The sequence below is a fragment of the Pan troglodytes genome, chromosome X (genome assembly GCF_028858775.2).
Source record: "Pan troglodytes isolate AG18354 chromosome X, NHGRI_mPanTro3-v2.0_pri, whole genome shotgun sequence".
NCBI classification, from domain to species: Eukaryota; Metazoa; Chordata; class Mammalia; order Primates; family Hominidae; genus Pan; species Pan troglodytes.
The window spans coordinates 98,640,383-98,663,345 of NC_072421.2; the positions used below are offsets into that span (position 1 = coordinate 98,640,383).

At 43.7% G+C, this 22,963-nt stretch overlaps 1 protein-coding gene across 1 annotated transcript; it reads left to right on the plus strand.

Moving 5' to 3' along the window:
• Window positions 1–4,130: 4,130 nt before the first annotated feature.
• Window positions 4,131–21,513, plus strand: TMEM35A (transmembrane protein 35A). The gene is given in 2 exon segments (NM_001280355.1): window positions 4,131–4,227; window positions 19,728–21,513. Coding segments are annotated over 2 exon segments (438 nt in total). The 5' UTR covers window positions 4,131–4,173; the 3' UTR covers window positions 20,112–21,513.
• Window positions 21,514–22,963: the final 1,450 nt, after the last annotated feature.

Here is a 22,963-nt window from a genome sequence, read left to right on the forward strand (position 1 = left end):
TATACTGCTGTGGACAAAATTTGGAGCATATTTGTTCCTCTCTACCTGATTTCTCCAGAATTTGGAAACTATCTGTGAGTATTCTCAATTTATGGCAGTATAGTTAATTGCATAAATTCAATAAGAATTTGTTTTCTTTTGTAACAGGACACAATTGGAGAAATTGGTTATTTTACCAAGGCTTTGACTGGAATGGCATGCTTCCTTTAAATAATCAAAGTTGACTTATAGAGCAAATTAAAGCCCATTGAGGCATCTGGCCTCATACCTTATCCACACAGAGTCCCTGTGCAAGGTTCCTGTCCTGTGGTAAGTAAAGAACGTCACTTTCTAACAGGCCCAGGAACCCCAAGTTATCTTGGGACCTCAAGAGGAGAGGAATTTGCCCAACTCATAGGTATTTGAGGGTGCAAACCCATGGCTGGGCTCGGCTTTTAAAACATCTTATCTGAGATTCTTCATGGAACAGAGTTCTAGCAAAGCCAATTAAAAAACCCTAAGTGAAAAATATTCTTGCTGCACTTTATGCAAATAATCAGGCCACATACAGTAAGACTAAAGCTTATTTTGTAAACAAATCAGTTCTATCATGTTGTTTTTAATAAAAATGGGGACTGGAGAGAGAAAAATTATGCTTCAAAAAACTATAGTACACTGTTGTTAGCTGTTCTTGAGTTTTTTTCTGCAGTTTAGACTAAATTCTAAATTGTTTGTGGGTTAGAAGTCCCCAAACTAATGCTTTCAAATCTCTGCTTTTAAAATTGGGAATTGTACTCCTCATCCTAGGACTCATTATTTACCTTATAAGGTAAAATAGGCTGTTCACTTAAACACTGTAGTAAAACTATAGATGAGAGTACTAATGTTTTTGCCATACAAGCCTTGGAAGCTCAACCAGGCCGGCATGAGTATGCTCAGACAATTAATTGTAAAGCAGTTCCACTCTTCTCACCTTGGGGTTCACTCCCAATCCCACTACATCCCCTGTCAGCAGGAAGAGGCCAGAGTGATTGATGGCCTTTTCCCATCTTCATAGCCTATACCTTAAGATTAAGGTATTATAAAACCCAAAGGGAGGGATTGAAACCGCCTTTGTAAAATTATGACTGAGAGAGTGAAAGAGATCTAACTTAGCTGACTCCATCTTGCTTCTAACCTCCAAGCTGTTCTTGTTCATTCCTGGGGGTAGGCTGAACTAACTTCGGGAGAAATGTAGTTTATAGTTTATAGTTTAAACAAATATGGTAAAGCCCTTTCCCAAAGCAGACCTCCTTCCCACCTGGCGACTAGATTGCCTTTGTAGGACTAACATTAGCCACAAGATTAGAAATTATGGTTTAGGAGTCATGCAGCTGGAGGCTACAAGATTCTGAGCCTCCCTAAACTGCTCCAAAGATCAGTGTTTGAGATATTTTGCAGACCCGGCACTTGATAAATCAGCTGGCACCACCCAGATCAATAAACTGGCTCATGTGATCTTGTGGCCCCCACCCAGGAACTGACTCAGCACAAGAAAACAGCTTTGACTCCCTATGATTTCATCCTTGACCAATCAGCACTCCTGGCTCACTGGCTTTCCCCGACCTACCAAGTTATCCTTAAAAACTCTGCTCCCCGGCCAGGCATGGTGGCTCACACCTGTAATCCCAGCACTTTGGGAGGCTGAGGCAGGCAAATCACCTGAGGTTAGGAGTTCGAGACCAGCCTGGCCAATATGGTGAAACCCTGTCTCTACTAAAAATACAAAAATTATCCAGGTGTGGTGGCATATGCCTGTAATCCCAGCTACTGGGGAGGTTGAGGCAGGAAAATCACTTGAACCCAGGAGGTGGAGGTTGCAGCAAGCCTAGATTGCACCACTGCACTCCAGCCTGGGCGACAGAGCAAGACTTTGTCTCAAAAAAGCACAACAAAACAAGCAAACAAAAAACTTTGCTCCCCAAATGGTCAGGGAGACTGATTTGAGTAATAAAACTCTGGTCTCCCGCATGTGGGCTCTGCGTGAATTACTCTTTCTCTGTTGCAGTTCCCCTGTCTTGATGAATGGGCTCTGTCTAGGCAGCGGGCAAGGTGAACCCCTTGGGAGGTTACAGTTTCACCATGCTGGTCAGGCTGGTCTTGAACTCCTGACTTCAGGTGATCTGCCTGCCTCGGCCTCCCAAATTGCTGAGATTATAGGCGTGAGCCACCACGCCTGGCCATGCATCACATTTTTATTTGTAAAAGTAAAAACCATGGAAACAACATCAATATCTAGCAATAGGATGCAAAATGAATGAGAACTATAGTACATTCAAGTGATGCTAAAGTTTTATACAATCATTAAAAATGATTGTTTAGGGCTGAGCATGGTGGCTCATGCCTGTAATCCCAATGCTTTGGCAGGCCGAGGCAGGAGGATCGCTGGAGCCCAGGAGTTCAAGACCAGCCTGGTTGACATAAGGTAGCCCCATGTCTACAGAAAATAAAAAATAAATTACCCGGGTGTGGTGACACGTGCCTGTAGTCCCAGCTACTTGAGAGACTTGTTGTCCCAGCTACAAGAGAGAGCCTCTCACTTGAGCCCACGAGGTTGAGGTTGCAGAGGGAGACCCTCTGCAGGGTCTCAAAAAAAAAAATCGTGTAGGGCTGGGCTCCGTGGCTCATGCCTGTAATCGCAACACTTTGGGAGGCCGAGGCGGAAGGATCCCTTGAATCCAGGAGTTAGAAATCAGCCTGGACAACATCACAAGGCTCTGACTCCACAAAAAATAAAAAAATTAGGCAGGCATGGCGGCATGTGCCTGTGATCCCAGCTACTCCGGAGGCTGAGATGGAGGATCACTTGAGTGAGACTTTGTCTCTAAACAAAACAAAACTCTGTGTGTGTGTGCGTGAGCATTTACAGTGCTAAACAACTTTAAGTACCACACTAATAGTGAAAAATATTACAGGAGAGGCAGCAGAGCAATTGTTAAGAGCCTGGGCCCTAGAAATGACTGCCTAGGTTTGAGGCCTGGCTCTCCACTTACTAGCTGTATACTCCTGGGCAAGTTACCTACCTTCCCAGCCCCTCAATGTGCCCATTCATAGCATGGGGACTCATACCTAGTCCATAGTGTTGCTGTAAAGATTACATTAGTTAATACAAGTAGAGGGCAGCGTCTAGCATCTAGTAAACAGTTGACAATTATTGGTTATTGTTATAGAAAATTAGAGGAGGAAGAAATCATATCTAACTGACAATGGATCAGGAAAGGCTTTATAGAGGAGGTGACATTAAAGAAAAGGTTTAATGCTAATGAAGAGTGATGGTGGGGGGCGGGGTCAAAAGATAGGGAGTTAAAGGTAGAGGAGGTGGTAAGGCGTAGGTTGTGTGAGGCCATGAGTAGATAGATGAGTGGTGGCGTGTGGCAGTGGGAGCCATTGAAAACTAAATCTCCAAAGAGAGACAGGGGTCAAAATGTGGAGGGCCTTGAATTCCAAATTTAAAACTGGAGTTAACCACTGGCTATGAGAGTCATTAAAGATTTCTGAGCAAGAGAAAGAGGAAGCCTTCTTTGGCAGCATTGAAGGCTGACAAATTTGCAGTTTTATCCTTGAGTGTTACGAACTTCAGAAACAACTCTCTGAGGGCTAATATTTTGATTTAGGAAAAGGAAAGGGGGACACAAAGGAAGAGATGGAAAAAGGGAGTGAATAACTGAAGGATGATAAGTGGGAGGGGGAGATGAAAAGTGAGCCCGGTGGGAAGGTGGCAGCAAAGCCTGTCTTCCCTAATTCCTCATTCCTGGGGTCACTTGGTGACTGAACTCATACATAACCTCCCTTCTCCCCATTTAAGATTTGAAGTTTCCGTCTTTCCTTTAGGGCTTCATTTAACTTCGAGACTGTCCTTTCGGCCTGTGAGCACACGTAGGGCATTAGGACCCAGCGTTTGTTGTAGTGAGAGTGGTTGAATCTCGATCTCTCAATTTTTCTCTCGAGCTCCCTCCTCTCCCTTTGTCATTCTAGCTGCCTGCTGCCTCCGCAGCGTCCCCCCAGCTCTCCCTGTGCTAACTGCCTGCGCCTTGGACAGAGCGGCTGCGCAAATCAGAAGGATTAGTTGGGACCTGCCTTGGCGACCCCATGGCATCCCCCAGAACCGTAACTATTGTGGCCCTCTCAGTGGCCCTGGGACTCTTCTTTGTTTTCATGGGGACTATCAAGTTGACCCCCAGGCTCAGCAAGGATGCCTACAGTGAGATGGTAAGTGAAGCAAACGGGTGATGAGGAGCGCACTCCCATGGGATTGCGAGGACCTCTCCCCTTTTTTCCTTCTCAGTTTCTGGTCCCACCCCCTTAGCCCCTATCCCCACCTGGACCCTCCGTTCTCAACAACTTTGCAGCTCGGAAGGAGCAGCTGGGCAAGAGCGATTTCTTTTGTGGGCTATGCTGTTCTGGAGCCACTGAATGCCAGTTGGGGGAGGGGTTGCGCAGCGAATACCCCCCATCCCAAGTAAACCAGAAGGCTGAGACCTGCGTAGCACCTGTCATTGGCAGGAGCCCTTCCCTCCTTCCAGCACACACCCAAAGTCCGGGCAACCAGTATACAAGTCTGATTCCCTCCCTGTGAGCTAAGAGTTTAGCAAGCGGAGAGTTTATTTATTTTAGAGCAGAACAAAAGGGAAAGAGGAAAAGAGCTGGGAAAAATGGGCTACTAAAATAAGCAATTTTTAGGGGCTGACTGGTATTCCTCATCCCAGGCAGACAGCTGATAGTATTCCTCCAGCCACACAGCTGATAGTATTCCTCCAGCCACCTGGGTATGTATCTGGATCCTTGAGACAAAGCATTCTTGGCCCAAATAAAGGTCACTAAGCTCTTGTTTCTTCCCCTTCTCTCAAGGGAGAGCTAGATGTTTTGTTTTATTTTGTTTTGTGTGTGGGGTAATCTACAAAATCTGCAAAGTCTGCTTTTTCTCTCCCGCAAACAGTCCGTAATCCCCACCTTGCCTTCTGTGGATGACCAGAGCCAGGCCCTCTGCAGGTTTTCCCCTCTGCAGAGTTGGAATCACGGAAGGTGACTGGCCAAAACATCTCCTCTGCAACCTGGGGGCTGGGCTGCTTTCCCCAGTTGGGCGTGATGAGGACTTGCTCTTATGCTGTGGAGTACTAGGAGATGGCAGGGAATGTTTCCAGCACTTTCGGGTCTGTCCCTTCTTCCCCTGTCACTTTGCCTCTTCTTTTCCCCACCCCAGCTGCTTCTCGTCGCCTTTGCCAGACTTCCAATAATGGGAAGGAGCACATCATTGGGCTCTCAAGGTCAAGAGAGAAAGGAGCTTAGGGGAGGAACAGAAGGGGAAAGAGAAAAGAGGCAAGCCCTTTTAGGGCTGAGGCAGGGAGGAACAGCCTCACACATTGAGAGGAATTCATAGCTCTCCTGAACCCACTGCAGAGCTTTCCAGGGCCCCTTAACGTGAGCTGCAAATGGATGGAGACTGGCAAATTATATGAATAGATGCTCAGAAAATGTTTGCAGGCAGCTCTGGCTTCTGTCTCAGGGTTTAAGCTGGAGCTTTCCATTTCTTCCTCACCGCAGGATCACCCTAGGGTTGGGGAGGGTGACAAGGGCTTAGGTCTAGCCCCAGTGGCAAATCCTTACATGCTTCTCCTTCTCCCTTCCCCTCCTCCCAGCATGTTTGACCAGATGGAATTGAAATCAGGTCAAAATGAGTACCCGAGGCAGCCTGCACTGGGAGAAGAGGGACAGGGTGGGGTAGCAGAAGCCACCAAATGGCTTGAAGAGGTTGGGACAGAGGGACAGGGTGGAGGGGAAATGCCACTATATTTCTGTCTTGGTGGTAGCAGTTTGGTGTTAGATTATGAATAAATGAACATGCTCTTGCTTTACTTTTCATATGTACATATATTTATATATTTGTGTGTGTGCATCATAGGTATTTGTAAGCTTTCCCTAGCCTTAGGGACACACTACCTTTCTTCAGTATACTCCCTGCCCTCCAGACCCTAGTCAGCTGCTTCAGAGGCCCCCCCAAGCTGCACCCTAAGTACAGTGTTAGGCTCTGCAGGCAATCCAACTAAGATGGAGTCACCGGGAAGCTTCCTACCAGCTTGGCAGGAGCTCACAAGGAGGACCAGCCACAAATGGGTTTACAGTATGTTTCTTCCTAGAAATGGAGCTGTCTAGTGCAGCCTAATGAAAGGCAGAAGAAACAAATATGAAGATTTCATATCATACATAGGAACATATTTAAATAGATATAGTGTAACACAGCAATATAGAACCATTGTGTGTGGGTGTGTATGCACACTTCTGCACTTCTGTGCTAGGGGCATCTAGAGGGAATGGAAAGATTGTATCTAACTGAGAAGTAGACGTCACAATAGTTTGAAGAGGATTTTCAGACTGCCCTTTTCCAGGGTCCTCTCCTGCATTGAACATTGGGCCATAGACTGGAGATTGCTCTCTGGCATAAAGCCTACTGCATAGTGCCTGGGCTTGGCCCAGCTTTATTCTCGTTCCCATAGGAAAGGGAGGGAAATTCAGTTCTAGTACAGAGAAGGTGCTCAATATGTATTTGTGGAGTGGTTGGGTGAATGAATGAGTCATTGTAGCATTGCCTTGGCTTGTTACCACCCTTCAGATTTCTCTGTTTGGCTCTTGATTATGCAGTTCAGGAGCCATTTCTTGCCTCTTAGAGGGACTCTCTAAGAAGCCCCTGTCTCTTAGAGGCAGAGTCTCTCAGAACCCCAACCCTAGATCAGTTGGGATGATTATCTGGGATTTTTTGTTTTCCATTAAGGAGTGGATTCCTCTGCATCGAGGAGGTTAGTCATGTATTGACTGCAGTGGCATTTCTTATAAGATCTCAAAGCGTTGTTGCTGCTGTTGTTGTTTTAAGATTATTTGTTCTTTAGAACATGTCTGTGAGGTAGATTTAGTGTATTCGTTATTTTTATTTTACTGATGGATAAACTAAAGCAGAACAAGTTTAATGACATATCCAAGGCCAGAAAGGTAAGCTGTTGTTGGAGCAGAGATGAGAAACCAAGTCCATGACTCAATACTCCCAATAGAAAGATCATTAATGGTTAAAACTGTTGGTTTTTATGGATGCCAGAACTGACAACCGATTCTTGAGAACACCTGGCACAGTCTTCCTCCTTTTATTGTACCAGTTTAACTGCCCAATCCATATTTTCAATTTTGTTTTACTACAAAATCAATTTTTAAAATTTAGATTTTTGATTTGATTTCTTTTTTCTTTTTCTTTCTTTCTTTTTTTTTTTTTTTTTTTTTTTTTTTTTTTTTTTTTTTTGCTTTTCTGCCAACTATATTTTTTTCTTGTTTAAAAATCATTTGTGTAATTCTTAGGTGTTATCTTCTCCAGGGAGAATCATTGCTAAAAAACCAAACAAATGACTATGAACTTTTCTCCTGTTTCTACTGCAGAAGCCAGCAAGGGTTAGTGGAAAGAGTGCAGGCTTTATAGTCACACAGGCTTGGGTTCAGGTCCTGCTACTCTTGGTGTCTCAGTTTCTTTATTCTTAAAATGAGGATAAGAATGCCTACCACTTAAGAAACAGACCATCCTAAAGGCGGGGGGTGGGGGGAAGGAGTGCCTACCTTAGAAGGCTGTAAACATTAACTGAGATTATGTATAAAAGTGTCTGGTACAGTGTTTGCTATAGTATGTGTTCGAGAAATGCTTTGGGTGAGGTGATTATGATAAGTAATTCTGTTTTATGGAGTGGTTTCCTAACTGATTTAAATAGCCAGTTTAAGGGATTGAAATCAAGCATATATTTATTTATTTATTTATTTATTTATTTATGAGACGGAGTTTTGCTCTTGTTGCCCAGGCTGGAGTGCAATGGTATGATCTTGGCTCACTGCAACCTCTGCCTCCCGGGTTCAAGCGATTCTCCTGCCTCAGCCTCCGGAGTAGCTGGGATTACAGGTGCGTGCCACCATGCCTGCCTAATTTTTGTATTTTTAGTAGAGATGGGGTTTCACTGTGTTGGTCAGTCTGGTTGCGAACTCCTGACCTCAGGTGATCCACCCATCTCAGCCTCCCAAAGTGCTGGGATTACAGGCGTGAGCCACCATCCCCAGCCTGAAATCAAGCATTTAGAAGAACAAGATGCTATTTTCATGTGCCCTTGTGGACACATGCAATCAATTAATATTGAAAAATCCACACTTGCTGCTGTGTAATGTACAGCGAATCTCATGCAGAACTTCCAGATGCATCTCTGAATAGCCCATTTGGCATGTGTTGTCCCATACCTCCTCCAGATTTAGCAAGTATCATTATAGAGTACTCTAAATCCCACGTGAATTCAACATGACTGGCCACTCCCTTGACTAAATGCCTTTATTAGTTCACTTGAAAATGGGAGACAGCCCTTAAAAGTGCTGGGACGCAGTTTCCTGTGCAGTGACTGGGAACATATAAATAGTTGGCTTGCTTTAAATCTGGTGTTCAGCTTTTTGTAGTAGTGGCTTCATCCTGTAAGCACAGGGGACCACATATGAAAAGGTAAGAAAACACCAAAATCCTGGTGACAATAAAGCCAAGAGATTTTGGTCCTGAGGATGACTGGGCAAGTCCCTGATTCTTTGCATCCCCTCATAGTAAAGGTTTGTTGATTTGATTTATTTGTTTATGTGTAGTTAAGTGCCCTTCTGTTTATGTAATCCTGAGGAAACACTCCCAATATGTTTGGGCAGTTTATTTAATGTCCATAGGTAATCTTTTAAGCTTCCAATCACTGCTATTAATTGCTTTCCAACTAGGTAATAAGATAGTAATTTACTATGTTTAGACTGCTCTCTGAGGTGGTACAGTACATTTATTTTCAGAGAGGAAACCGAGACCCTGAGAGGTGAAGCAGCTTTGCTTAATTCACACAGCCTGCCATCACAAGCTAAACTACATATTAGAGTTTATGTTGGGGAGCTTGTAGCCTCTCAGTATGGACAAAAGCTGAGTTTGTTTCAGACAGATCTTTGACTGACAGTAGGAGTCAGTCTTCTGCCCTAAGATGCAATCTGGGAAGGGTCCACTTTGACTGGTACGATCAAGCATGCCAGCTTCCTCTTTAGGTGGGCATTACATGACAGTGGAAAGTAGAATAGGTCGGGAGTTCAAGACCAGGCTGACCAACATGGAGAAGCCCCATCTCTACTAAAAATACAAAATTAGCCAGGCATGGTGGCGCATGCCTGTAATCCCAGCTACTCTGGTGGCTGAGGCAAGAGAATCACTTGAACCTGGGAGGCGGAGGTTGTGCTGAACCAAGATCACACCATTGCACTCCAGCCTGGGCAACAAGAGGGAAACTCCATCTCAAAAAAAAAAAAAAAAAAAAAGAAGGTGTTTAGCATTCATGTGGCAATTTGGCAATTAAATATGTAATGGCTTTTTATTACATTTAAACAATGATCTATGATTCACACGGGCTTTATTTCTTACAGAGATTCAGAAAAATCACACATGAGTCAGTACATTTTGCAGCACTTATGTAGGCTTTATGGTTTAAGATAGCAACCAGGCTGAGATTTTTTGCCAAAATATATTTTTATCAGTGCTTTCTTCTGCTTTCATATAGTTTTTTTTCCTTGTAAATCTTATTGAAGTATAACATATATACTGAAACATGCACATAGCATAAGTATGCAGCTCAAGGAATTTTCAGAACATTCCCATGTAACCCAGCACTCATATTAAGAAAAAGCACATTGCCAGGTGCTGTGGCTCACGCCTGTAATCCCAGCACTTTGGGAGGCCAAGGTGGGTGGATCACCTGAGGTCAGGAGTTCGAGAGCAGCCTGGGCGACATGGCAAAACCCCGTTTCTACTAAAAATACAAAAATTAGCTGGGCTTAGTGGTGGGTACCTGTAATCCCAGCTACCTGGGAGGCTGAAGCAGGAGAATTGCTTGAACCCAGGAGGCAGAGGTTGCAGTGAGCCAAGATTGCACTACTGCACTACAGCCTGGACGACAGAGTTAGACTCCATCTCAAAAAACAAACAAACAACACAAAACAAAAAGAAAAAAAAACAAAAAAAACCCCACATGACCAGCACCCCAGAAACCTTCCTCATGGCCCCTTCCAGTTACTACCCCCATCAAGGGTAATTACTATCCTGACTTCTAACAACATAAGTCAATTGTACCTGATTTTGAATTTTATATAAATGGAATTCTACAGTATATTAGCCAATTTATCTTTTCCTTTTACCTAATTGGCATGAGTGAACTGAAGTGGACACTATTTGCCCTGTGTTCTCATTTTGTATTTTGTCCTGTTAGCTGGCTTGGGCTGGTTATTAATTGTAATCAAAGATTAATATTATTTGACAGTTTTGAGCTGTTCAAATATAATATCATTAATATGAGATCATGGATCCTGCTGTGTGGTGAAGAATACATGACAAAAAGAAAAAAAAGGTATGACTAAAGAAAGGCTCTGGCTGGGCGCGGTCGCTCACGCCTGTAATCCCAGCACTTTGGGAAGCCAAGCTGGGCCGATCACCTGAGGCCAGGAGTTCTAGACCAGCCTGGCCAACATGGTGAAACCCCATCTCTACCAAAAATACAAAAATTAGTTGGGTGCGTCAGCGGGCGTCTGTAGTCCCAGCTGTTTGGGAGGCTGAGGCAGGAGAATTGCTTGAACCCGGGAGGTGGAGGCTGCAGTGAGCCGAGATCGTGCAGCTGCACTCTAGCCTGGGCGACAGAGTAAGAATCCATCTCAAAAAAAGAAAATAATAATAAATTAAAAAAATTAAAAGGCTCCATAGGCCGGGTGCATTGGCTCACACCTGTAATCCCAGCACTTTGGGAGGCTGAGGCGGGCGGATCACGAGGTCAAGAGATCGAGACCATCCTGGACAACATGGTGAAACCCTGTCTCTACTAAAAATACAAAAAAAAAAAAATTAGCTGGGCATGGTGGCACACGCCTGTAATCTCAGCTACTCAGGAGGCTGAGGCTGGAGAATTGCTTGAACCCAGGAGGTAGAGGTTGCAGTGAGCCAAGATCGCGCCACTGCACTCCAGCCTGGCGACAGAGCGAGACTCTGTCTCAAAAATAAAAATAAAAATAAATAAAATTAAAAAATAACAAAAAATAAAAGGCTCCATATGCTTTTGACTCATGTCTGAATCATAATGTCCTCATACCACAAGAATGGATCTGCTTGATTCATCAATGATTTTGTTATTAAAATAATTACCGTGGCTTGCAAAAATATGGATTTCTAATTGTGTGGGTTTTTGTTTTTGTTTTTGAGACAGCGTCTGGCTCTATCACTCAGGCTGGAGTGAAATGGCATGGTCTCGGCTCACTGCAACCTCTGCCTCCCAGGTTCAAGTGATTCTCCTGCCTCAGCCTCCCAAGTAGTTGGAACTACAGACGTGTGCCACCACGCTTGGCTAATTTTTGTATTTTTAGTAGAGATGGGGTTTTGCCATGTTGGCCGGGCTGGTCTCGAACTCCTGACCTCAAGTGATCCACCCATCTTGGCCTCCCAAAGTGCTGGGGTTATAGGCGTGAGCCACTGCACCCGGCCTAATTGTGTGGTTCATTAATGATCAAATGTGTGTGTGTTGCCCTCAGCTGATGCTATGACACTTTGATTATTTACCTAAATCTCCAAAATGCTCATTTGATTTATTGAATCTGAGGGGAAACTGAGGTAATAAAATACTTAGTAATTTTCTCCAAGCAATTTAGTGGCAAAACTAAAATTGGAATTCAGCTTAAGAATCCCAGTCCAAGGATATTGCTAGATGATTGCCTTTGATTGCAGGGGTTTGAGACATTTAACTAAACCCATCTTTTTCCTGTTTTTCTTCCCCCTATACGGAAACTATGGTTTCAGAGCCTGGGTTATTGCAATGGAAAGAACACAGACCTAACAAAGTGAATTGCAAGAGCCTTTTAAGAAAGTGAATCTGTCAACTCTCTTTATTCTTACTATCCATACAATTAAAGTCTTTAGAGACCTAGTTACTATAGACTGAAGACATGTGACCCTTCTATTGTTTAACTTGAGGTGGCCTGGACCAAGCATAATGAGGGGGTTAGCAATAATAGGATTCTTTTTTTTTTTTTTTTTTTTTTGAGAAGGGGTTTCACTCTTGTTGCACAGGCTAGAGTGCCATGGTGTGGCCTCGGCTCACTGCGGCCTCTGCCTCCCGGGTTCAAGCAATTCTCCTGCCTCAGCCTCCCGAGTAGCTGGGATTACAGGCATGCGCCACTACACTCAGCTAATGTTGTATTTTTAGTAGAGATGGGATTTCTTCATGTTTGTCAGGCTGGTCTCGAACTCCCAACTTCAGGTGATCCGCCCGCCTCAGCCTCCCAAAGTGCTGGGATGACAGGCGTGAGCCACTGCGCCCGGCCAATAGGATTCTTTTGATGTCGCTATTCTACTCCACAGGAGAAGATTGATGGCTTCCTATAATGTCAAGACCCATCCAAGCTTAGTCCCATCTCCAATAAACTAAACATTCCCTCTTTGGAGTCCTAGAAAATAAATCCTGTCTGTACCTACTCAGTTTTCAATGAAAGATTTGATTAAATGGTGTATCCACATGCAGTTTTCTCTTGAGAAACAGAGGAAAGAAAGAAGCAACAGCGGCATAAAAATATACACAGCTGCAGTTTAAGAGGTTAGCTAAACTAAAAAAGTAATATGCCGTTCTACTAAATGGAGAGAAAAAAGATTACTGAAGTTATAGGAACTTGATTTAAAACATGGAGTTTGGCCCCAGGCTACAGATTGCACTATAGTATAGATAAGAGTTTGTACCTGAATAATGGGTGGTTAAGCCCTAGTCAAAAAAGAAGTGTTTCCAGAAGCCATTCAGCCAGCATCTGGAAGTCTTGGCTCCTAACTGACTATAAGAAACTCATCCTGGGCCGGGCACATAACAAGGTCAGGAGTTCGAGACGAGCCTGGCCAACATAGTGAAATGTAGTGAAGTATCTCTACTAAAAATACAAAAAATTAGCTGGGCATGGTGGCAAGCGCCTGTAGTCCCAGCTACTCAGGAGGCTGAGGCAGGAGAATCACTTGAACCTGGGAGGCGGAGGTTGTGGTGAGCCGAGATCGTGCCACTGCACTCCAGCCTGGGCGACAGAGTGAGACTCCATCTCAAAATAAATAAATAAAATAAAAATAAAAATACAAAAATTAGCCGGGCATGGTGGTGCGCGCCTGTAGTCACAGCTACTTGGGAGGCTGAGGTAGAAGAATCACTTGAATCCAGGAGACAGAGGTTGCAGTGAGCTGAGATCATGCCACTGCTCTCCAGCCTGGGTGACAGAGCCAGATTCCGTCTCAAAAAAAACAAAAAACAAAAAACAAAACAACTCATCCTGTCTTTTGTGTTTATCACATCAGAAGTTTACACTTAGGATTTAGGAATTGCCTCTTGAGAACTTTTGTGTTGCTAATTAGAAATGGCCCTTACTGGCCAACCGTGGTGGCTCACGCCTGTAATCCCAACACTTTGGGAGGCTGAGGCAGGAGGATCACTTGAGCCCAGGAGTTTGAGACAGGCCTAGGCAACATAGTGAGACCCAGTCTCTACAAAAAAATTTAAAAGAGATTAGCCAGGCATGGTGGCACAAGCCTGTAGGCCCAGCTAACTCGGGAGGCTGAGGCGGGAGGATCACTTGAGCCTGGGAGGTCGAGGCTGCAGTGAGCCCTGATGGTGCTGCTGTACTCCCGCCTGGGTGACAGCAAGACCCTCAGAAGTGTTAAGAGGCCAGGCGTGGTGGCTGACGCCTGTAATCCTAACACTTTGGGAGACCAAGGCAGGTGGATCACCTGAAGTCAGGAGTTCGAGAAGAGCCTGGCCAACATGGTGAAAACCAGTCTCTACTAAAAATACAAAAATTAGCTGGATGTGGGGTGCATGCCTGTAAACACAGCTACTTGGGAGGCTGAGGCAGGAGAATCGCTTGAGCTAGGGAAGCATAATTTGCAGTGAGCCGAGCCACTGCACTCCAGTGTGGGTGACAGAGTGGGACTCTGCCTCAAAAAAAAAAAGTGTTATGGAAGCCTCTGGGGTCTACATTTTTTCCCCGTAATGTCCCCCTGCTACCATCACCAGGATGCAAAGGGAGAAGGATAAGGCAAGTGGCATGTATTTAGGTTAATGAGAGGAAAGGGGTGGGCTTCTCATCACCACCAGGTACCCTAAACCTCAGCTCAGCTCTGCCCCACATGGGTCTGGCCCCTTTCAGCCCAAGGTTTTACTCTGCCTACTGGTCAACCTCTCTCCTAATTTCTCTATGAAAAATCCTTGATTTAATCTAAGATGGGAAGAGAGAGGAAGAATGACTAACACTTTGTATTTCCATATAGGCTCAGGAATAGGGTAGGAACTAGGGTGAGGTGGAATTTTAAATAAGGACAGTCTCTGACAAGGCAGGTTTAGGGAGAAGTGAGTGAAGCAGGGTCGTGCAAGTGTAGCGTCGGAGTCTACCTTTATTTAAAAGTTTCATATCTTGTTCATCATGGATATTATTTACCTAATCAGTGAGTGTTTTTGGTGCCCTCTTAAATTTTCCACCCAAGGTAAGTAGCCTTGCTGACTTTACCTTACTCCAGGCTTGTTCAGGACGTTTCAAATAATTTGCTCAGAGACACCCAACTAGAAAGCGGCAGGAGCACTTTGGAAAGTTAAGGCAGGCCACATAGCCAGGGGCTGTCTCTAAAAAAAAAAAAAAAAAAAAAAAAATTAGCCGGGCATGATGGTGCATACCCTGTAGTCCCAGCAACTTAGGAGGCTGAGGCAAGGTGGGAGAATTGCTTTTGAGCCCCAGAAGTAGAGGCCGCAGTGAGCTCTGATCCCACCACTGCACTCCAGCCTCAGTAACAGAATGACAGTCCATATCAAAGAAAAAAAAAAAAAAAGGCTAGAAAGTGGCAGAGCTGGGATTTGACGCTAAGTCTGTTTGCATCCAAACCATGCTTTTTTCTAAACCATTAGTCTTTTAAGAGTCCTCATAGGCGATTATCTTGGGCGACTCATGATAATTAATCCATTAAGTAAAGGTGCATTCACTTGTTAATATTTGTTCCAAATCTAGAGTGTGTGAACACTATTTTAAGTGCCAGATGCTTCTGAGAGGTCAAGTTGGCTTTCTGCCTCATTCTTACACTTGTCTAGCATTTGGCACTTTTGACTATTCTCTTCTTAAACTTATCTTGGTGTCCATGACCTGGTCTCTCCTAGTTTTCCTCCTGCTTTTCTAACCATACTTTCTTCTATCTGCTTTGTGGACTCTGTCTTTCCATTTCTTTCTTTCTTTTTTTTTTTTTTTTTGAGACAGAGTCTTGCTCTGTTGCCCAGGCTGGTGCCATCTTGACTCACTGAAACCTCTGCCTCCTGGGCTCAAGTGATTCTCGTGCCTGAGCCTCCCGGATAGCTGGGATTACAGGTGCGTGCCACCACGCCCGGCTAATTTTTGTATTTTTTTTTTTTTTGTAGTAGAGACAAGGTTTCGCCATATTGGCCAGGCTGGTCTCAAACTCCTGGCCTCAAGTGATCTGCCCGCCTCGGCCTCCCAAACTGCTGGGATTACAGGTTTGTGCCATCACGTCCGGCCTCTCTTTCCATTTTTTAAATGTCTGTCATGCATTTTTTTCCCACTGTATATACCCTCCCTGGGCATACTAATGACCATCCATTCTCTATCTTTAGTCCAGACTTCTCTTACTGAACTGCCTTACCAGTCATCTACACTTGGATGCCTTAGAGGTACTTCAACTCAAAACCCCCAAATTGAGTTCCTCATTCTTTCCTGTCCCTGAGCCCCGCATTCTGTTCCTCCTGATTATCTGATATATACCCATACTTAGAGAATGGTAACACCTATCTATCTCTCCAGCACCCAAGCCAGAGACCTGAGAATCATTCTTGACTCTTCCCTTTCCCTCAGTGCCCACATCCAATGAGACACCAAGTTCTGTAGAATTTTTTTTTTTTTTTTTTTTTTTGAGACGGAGTCTTGTTCTGTTGCCCAGGCTGGAGTGCAATGGCATGATCTCGGGTCACTGCAACCTCTGCCTCCTGGGTTCAAGCAATTCTCCTGCCTCAGCCTCCAGAGTAGCTAGGACTTATAGGCGTGTGCCACCACGCCTGGGTAATTTTTTTTTGTATTTTTAGTAGAGACGGGGTTTCATCATGTTGGCCAGACTGGTCTCGAACTCCTGACCTCAGGCGATCCACCCGCCTCGGCCTCCCAAAGTGCTGGGATTACAGGCGTGAGACACTGCACCCGGCCAGATTTTGCTTTCAAAGCATTCCTCTACTCTGTCCCCTTCCCGTGTCCTCACTGCCATTATGCTAGTCCACATCTCTTACCTGATCTCTTTGTTTCCAGGCATACTTCCCCCAATTCATCCTCCACACTATTTCTAGAGGGACCATCTTTTCTCTCTCTCTCTTTTTTTTTTTTTTTCCAGACAGGGTCTTGGTCTGCCTCCCAGGCTGCAGTACGTTGGCACGATCACAGCTCACTGAAGCCTTGAACTCCTGGGCTCAGGCAATCCTACTATCTCAGCCTCCCAAATAGCTGGGACTACAGGCACACACTGCCACGCCCAGCTAATTTTTTAAAAACTTTTTGTAGAGACAGGGTCTCACTATCTTGTCCAGGCTGGTTTGCACTCCTGGGCTCAATCGATCCTCCTGCCTTGGCCTCCCAAAGTGTTGGGATTACAGGTGTGAGCCACCATGCCCGGCCTATTTCCAGAGGGAATTTCTTTAAAAGTTCCTCCTGGCTTATAAGACAAAGTCCAGCTCCACAGCAGAACAGATATTGTTCTCCATGATCTAATTCATATTTATCTCTCCTATTTCATGTCTCACCTCCTTCCCTTCCCTCTATCACCCTATGCTGAACTGAAGTGGTATTTGGCCATATTTGGTGTGTCAGGGTCTTTGCTCATCCAGCTTCCTCTGCCTGCAGTGCCATTTCCTTTTTTATCTTGCAAACACCTGCTCTACTTTTCTTTTGAGATGGAGTTTCAGGCTGGAGTGCCTCACCACCCACTTTTAAGATTCCACTCCAAATTTTCTGTCACCATCTAGGGAGATTTGACCACTCCCTCTGGTGTGCCTATACTGTTCCTGCTACATAATTGTATCCAGCACTTATAACACTTTATTGCACTTGCGTATTTACATATCCGCTCTTCCCCTTATAAACTTCAAGCTTCAGGAAGACAGGACCTTTGAATAACTGACACTTATATCCAGAGTATCCAGTACAGTGCCTAGCACAAGGAGGCACTTAATAAATATTGAACTCAGATGAGAGCACCTCCTGGAAAGCAAAAAAAAAAAAAAAAAAAGAAAAAAGAGAAAATAAACATTGAATGAATGAATGGATACTAAAAGAAAACAAAGCAGTGGACCAACCCAATAAGACACTTGATAAAATCTCATCAATTTACTCCAAAATGAGGAACAGGCCAAAATGGATAGTGAAAAATATGAATGATCTGTAACTCTAAGATCAATATAATTCTGTTACTTTGTGATCTTATACAGATCTCTATTTATGTACCACTAACTGTGCTGCTTTATGTTGTTTACATATCTGTTTCCCCCTACTAGTCTGAAAGCTTCATGACCCTGTCTAATTTATCTCTGTATCATTGATGCAAAACCCATAATAGGTGTACAATAAATATTTCTTGAATCAAAATTAAGGAATGAGGCTGGGCGCAATGGCTCACACCTGTAATTCCAGCACTTTGGGAGGCCAAGGTGGGCAGATCACCTGAGGTCAGGAGTTCGAGACCAGCCTGGCCAACATGGCGAAACCCCATCTCTACTAAAAATACAAAAAAAAAAAAAAATCAGCCAGGTGTGGTAGTGCATGGTAGCTATGCGGGAGGCTGAGGCAGGAGAATCGCTTGAACCTGGGAGGCGGAGGTTGCAGTGAGCCAAAATTCCACCACTGCACTCCAGCCTGGGCGACAGAGTGAGACTCCGTCTCAAAAGAATAAAAATAAATAAATAAAATAAAATAAAATTTAAGGATGAAGCTAGCCAAAGTAGCTTCTTATAAAGGTTTGGGGATTTATCTCAATGAAATGAGAATGATTTTGTCTTACTATATTTTAAAGATATATAAAGGGCTGACATTTGCATACATTTTTATTTTTCTATTTTCTCAGCAAACACTTTCATTTTTACAGATTCTAAAAATATAAACTCCAGCTTCGCTCTTTTCTGAAATATAACAGATTCCAATTTAGGGAAGTTCAAATTAGTGAATCTTTACCATACTGTGCCTTACCTTGTTTCATTTTGCTTAGTATTCATATGCATCTGGGTTTTGACAAAGCAGGCACTAGAAAATATGGATGTGGCTAACATGTACCAGTTTTTATGGGCCTAGTGAATTTTTAAAAAATTCTTTTTATTTATTTATTTATTTGCTTATTTATTTATTTATTTATTTTTGAGATGGAGTCTTGCTCTGTTGCCTAGGCTGGAGCGCAGTGGCACGATCTTGGCTCACTGCAACTTCTGCCTCCTGGGTTCAAGTGATTCTCCTGCCTCAGCCTCCCGAGTAGCTGGGATTACAGGCATGCCCCACCACACCCGGCTAATTTTTGTATTTTTAGTAGAGATGGGGTTTCACCATGTTGGCCAGGCTGTTCTAGACCTCCTGACCTCAGGTGATCTGCCCACCTCGGCCTTCCAAAATGCTGGGATTACAGGCGTGAGCCACTGCGCCCGGCTAAAAAAAAGTATTAATGCTATTTATGATTTATAATCATAAATGCTTTTAAACTATAAAATCAAATTATTCGCCTTATTACCTTTGGTGCTTGTCTTAGTCCATTCAGACTGGTGTAATAAAATAGCATAAACTGGGTAGCTTATAAACAACAGAAATTTATTTCTCACAGTTCTGTAGGCTGAGAAGTCCAAGATCAAGGTGGGAGCAGTTTGGTGTCTATTGAGGGCCCACTTTCTCTTCACAGATGGTGCCTTCTAACTGTGTCCTCACATGGCAGAAGGGGAAAGTCAGCTCTCTGAGGCCTCTGTTATAAAGGAATTAATCTCATTTAAGAACACTTCACCCTCATGGACATAATCATTTCCCAAAGCCCCACCTACTAATACCATCATCTTGGGGGTTATGATTTCAACATATGGTTTTTGTTGGGGACACAAACATTCAGACCATAGCAAAGATGCTACTAAGGTTTAAATCACAGGGATTCCAGCAGGTTGCTTGTGTTTGGATTTTTTTTTTTTTGATGGAGTCTCACTCTGTCGCCCAGGCTGGAGTGCAGTGGTGCAATCTCAGCTCGCTGCAATCTCCATCTCCCGAGTTCAAACCATTCTTGTGCCTCAGACTCCCAAGTAGCTGGGATTACAGGTGCCCGCCACCACTCCTGGCTAATTTTTGTATTTTTAGTAGAGATGGGGATTCACCATGTTGGCCAAGCTGTCTCCAATTCCCGGCCTCAGGTGATCTGCCCACCTCGGCCTCCCAAAGTGCAGAGATTACAGGTGTGAGCCACTGTGCCTGGCCTCTTAGTTTAATTACATATAATTAAGATAAGAAAAATTATATATAATGGGACACCAGTGGCTGGTGTGAAAGGGGAGAGGACTCTGCTTGTGTTTTCTTCATTCTAATGTTAAAATCATGGTTAATGCAGTAATTTCCTTACAATATTCTCACTCTAGAAACGTGCTTACAAGAGCTATGTTCGAGCCCTCCCTCTGCTGAAGAAAATGGGGATCAATTCCATTCTCCTCCGAAAAAGCATTGGTGCCCTTGAAGTGGCCTGTGGCATCGTCATGACCCTTGTGCCTGGGCGTCCCAAAGATGTGGCCAACTTCTTCCTACTGTTGCTGGTGTTGGCTGTGCTCTTCTTCCACCAGCTGGTCGGTGATCCTCTCAAACGCTACGCCCATGCTCTGGTGTTTGGAATCCTGCTCACCTGCCGCCTGCTGATTGCTCGCAAACCTGAAGACCGGTCTTCTGAGAAGAAGCCTTTGCCAGGGAATGCTGAGGAGCAACCCTCCTTATATGAGAAGGCCCCTCAGGGCAAAGTGAAGGTGTCATAGAAAAGTGGAAGTGCAAAGAGTGGACCTTCCAGGCAGTTGCGTCCATGACACCAGGAAGATGTCAGTGTGTGTTTTTCATTTATTTATCTTGGGGAAAGTGAAAAATGTAATCTGCAAGTTAATGACCCTATTGGCTTGTGTACATCTATATGCTAAAATGACTTCCCCACATTGACATTTGTGTGCCACCTTTAATCACTCTGGGGCAACTCTCACATCTTGCTGCATGTACATGTATACGGCTACTATTGAAGTGTAATTGTGAGATGGACTCCAACAAGCATGTGACTGTGAGATTGTGTGTGGGAAAATGTATTTAACTACTCTCTGTGTGTGTATGTGTGTGTGTGTGTGCGTGCGTGCACGCACACTCACGCACACACAAGCAGAGAAGGCTCTGATCTTGAACTAATGCTGCACAGGCATCCTTCCCTTTATAGATTGATTCCAGCAAAGGCAGAATAAAACAAATTTCCTATAAAGAGAATCCTGATATGAAACAAGTCATGTAGTCTCATGGCCGGGAATCTCTCCACAGATGCTAAAAACTTAAACTTACTACTTCAGGAGAAAAAAAAACATTCAATTTCGGACACTGAGTTATATATGAAATTAATTAGGCTCTAGTCCAACAGTTGTTTACATTTTAAATAGTCCATATTGAATTTAATTAAAACAAGGGATGCATGCAGTCAAATTGATAGTTTAATTCTTCAAGTGATAATATAGGAAGTTTCACCTTGCCTTTGTCCAAGCCCCACCTATTAAAACCCTTTACTCACAGTTTGAAACTGAAGCAGTAAACTTGTTTCCAGACATCTTTTTCAGATTGTCTTAAGCCCAAAGTTGCCTCACTTCCACTATTCTCAGCAGCCAACCAGGATTTGGCAGCTGCTCCACTGTTACGGTTGAGGGAACAGGGATCAGTCCTGTTAGAAGTCTGTGAGCCTCAAACTCTACCTGTTCTCTGCAATCATCCAAAATTTGAAAAAGAAGCTATATCCAGTGTTTCATTGCCAAACAGATTCACTACTCTTACTGATTCTTCACTGAGCTTTGCTAGTATAAGCAGAGTTCCAAGTCTCCCCTAGGGTTGTCTCTACTTTTCTTTATCATTCCAGTGGGTAGGGTTTAGCTGGGGGAAGGACATTTCATAAGGGTTAGTTGGACTGAGCAGTATGGACATTTGCTTTTTTCATTACGTACTGTTGTTTTTCCTTGTTAGGTGTGCTTTGGTGGTTTTAATATTATTGTGCCAGGGATGGGGAAATGGGGGGGGGGTTGTGTGGGAAGAGTACTTATTATTGTGTTTTCTTCAGTGTAATTGTTCTTGGTAATTGATACCTCTCTGTTTTATTTCTCTCATTCTTTCAAAATAAAACTTTTTGAAATTTGGAGGAAACTGTCTGGACAAATACTGAAAATCTGGAAAGTAAGGATCATATCAAAGGATTTAGCCTCTCTTTTTCTGAGTCTGGCTGAAGGAGGAGAGGAAAGAGAAGAGGGAGTTTAATCACTTAATATGCTAATGAGGTTGCCAACTTTCCAATTTCTTTTTTTTCTTTTTCTTATTTTTTTTGAGACATGGTCTTGCTCTGTTGCCCAGGCTGTAGTGCAGTGGTGTGATCACAGCTCACTGCAGCCTCAATCTACCAGGTTCAAGTGATCCTCCCACCTCAGCCTCCCGAATAGCTGGGACTACAGGCATACGCCACCATGCCCGGCTAATTTTTTATTTTTTGTAGAGACGGGATTTTGCCATGGTGCCCAGTCTGGCCTCGGACTCCTGAGCTTAAGCAGTCTGCTTGGCCCGGCCTTCCAAAGTGCTGAGATTACAGGTATGAGCCACCTCGCCTGGCCCAACTTTCCAATTTTATTTACGCTCCCCCACACTTTTGTGATGTTAGCACGCAAGACAGAAAGCCACATAATTAGGATCTCAATACGATTTCCAGGTTTTAGGAGTTTTGCTTAATTAGGTGATGCCAAGGGAAGTTAGAAAAATGATTTCGGAGAAAATTGAAGATGTATCAAAGGTGAATCACTATCTTTCACTACATATATATATCTCTCCACAAAGTGGCACAAGTTGCACTGCCACAGACCTGTCACATTAGGCAAGATATTTCACCACTCAGGGCTCCAGTTTAATCATCTACAAAAAGAAGAATGTTGAAACCTTAAATTTCCTTCCAATTTACATTTCTTTGAGCCTATGAAACATGATTAAAAACATGAAAAATGATTCAAGAAATTTTCAACTTTATTAAAGAACAACATCTATCAGAAAAAATTGAAGAGCCTCAGTTGTCATGCATGATTAAATAAGAGTTGGTGAAACTATTCTGAAAACCATATATGATGTGGTAAAGTTATTTTTGCTGTATCCTTTCCCAACTACATAAACTTAAACTTTGATTATTCATCTCTAAGATTGCAGTCCTCCCCGCCCCCCGCCAAGTTTACCTAAAGTTTATAGGTATGTTTTGGTCTCAACAACTCAGTGAGAGTCATTAAATTTATCTTTTCTCTCTTATTCCTACTCTAATAAGAGATTAAATTAGGGACTAAGCTGAGAGCTCAGACTAAACCCTTGTTGCTGTTTTCAAGGTCAATTAACTCCTCATGGTTAGGAATAGTTACATGTTGACAGCCGGTTTATAGAAAACCTTGGAGGATATCCATACCCATTGTCGGTAAAAGGAGGGCAGATCCAGCCTTTCTTTCCTCCCACGCCCTAGGTTCACACGGGGAAAGCGACAGGCCCTTTAACTTAAGTCTTGGCCAGGGAGAAGCCACCTTTATTGTGAAATTTGCGGTTTCACATTTTCCTACAAAGTCCCGACATCTGG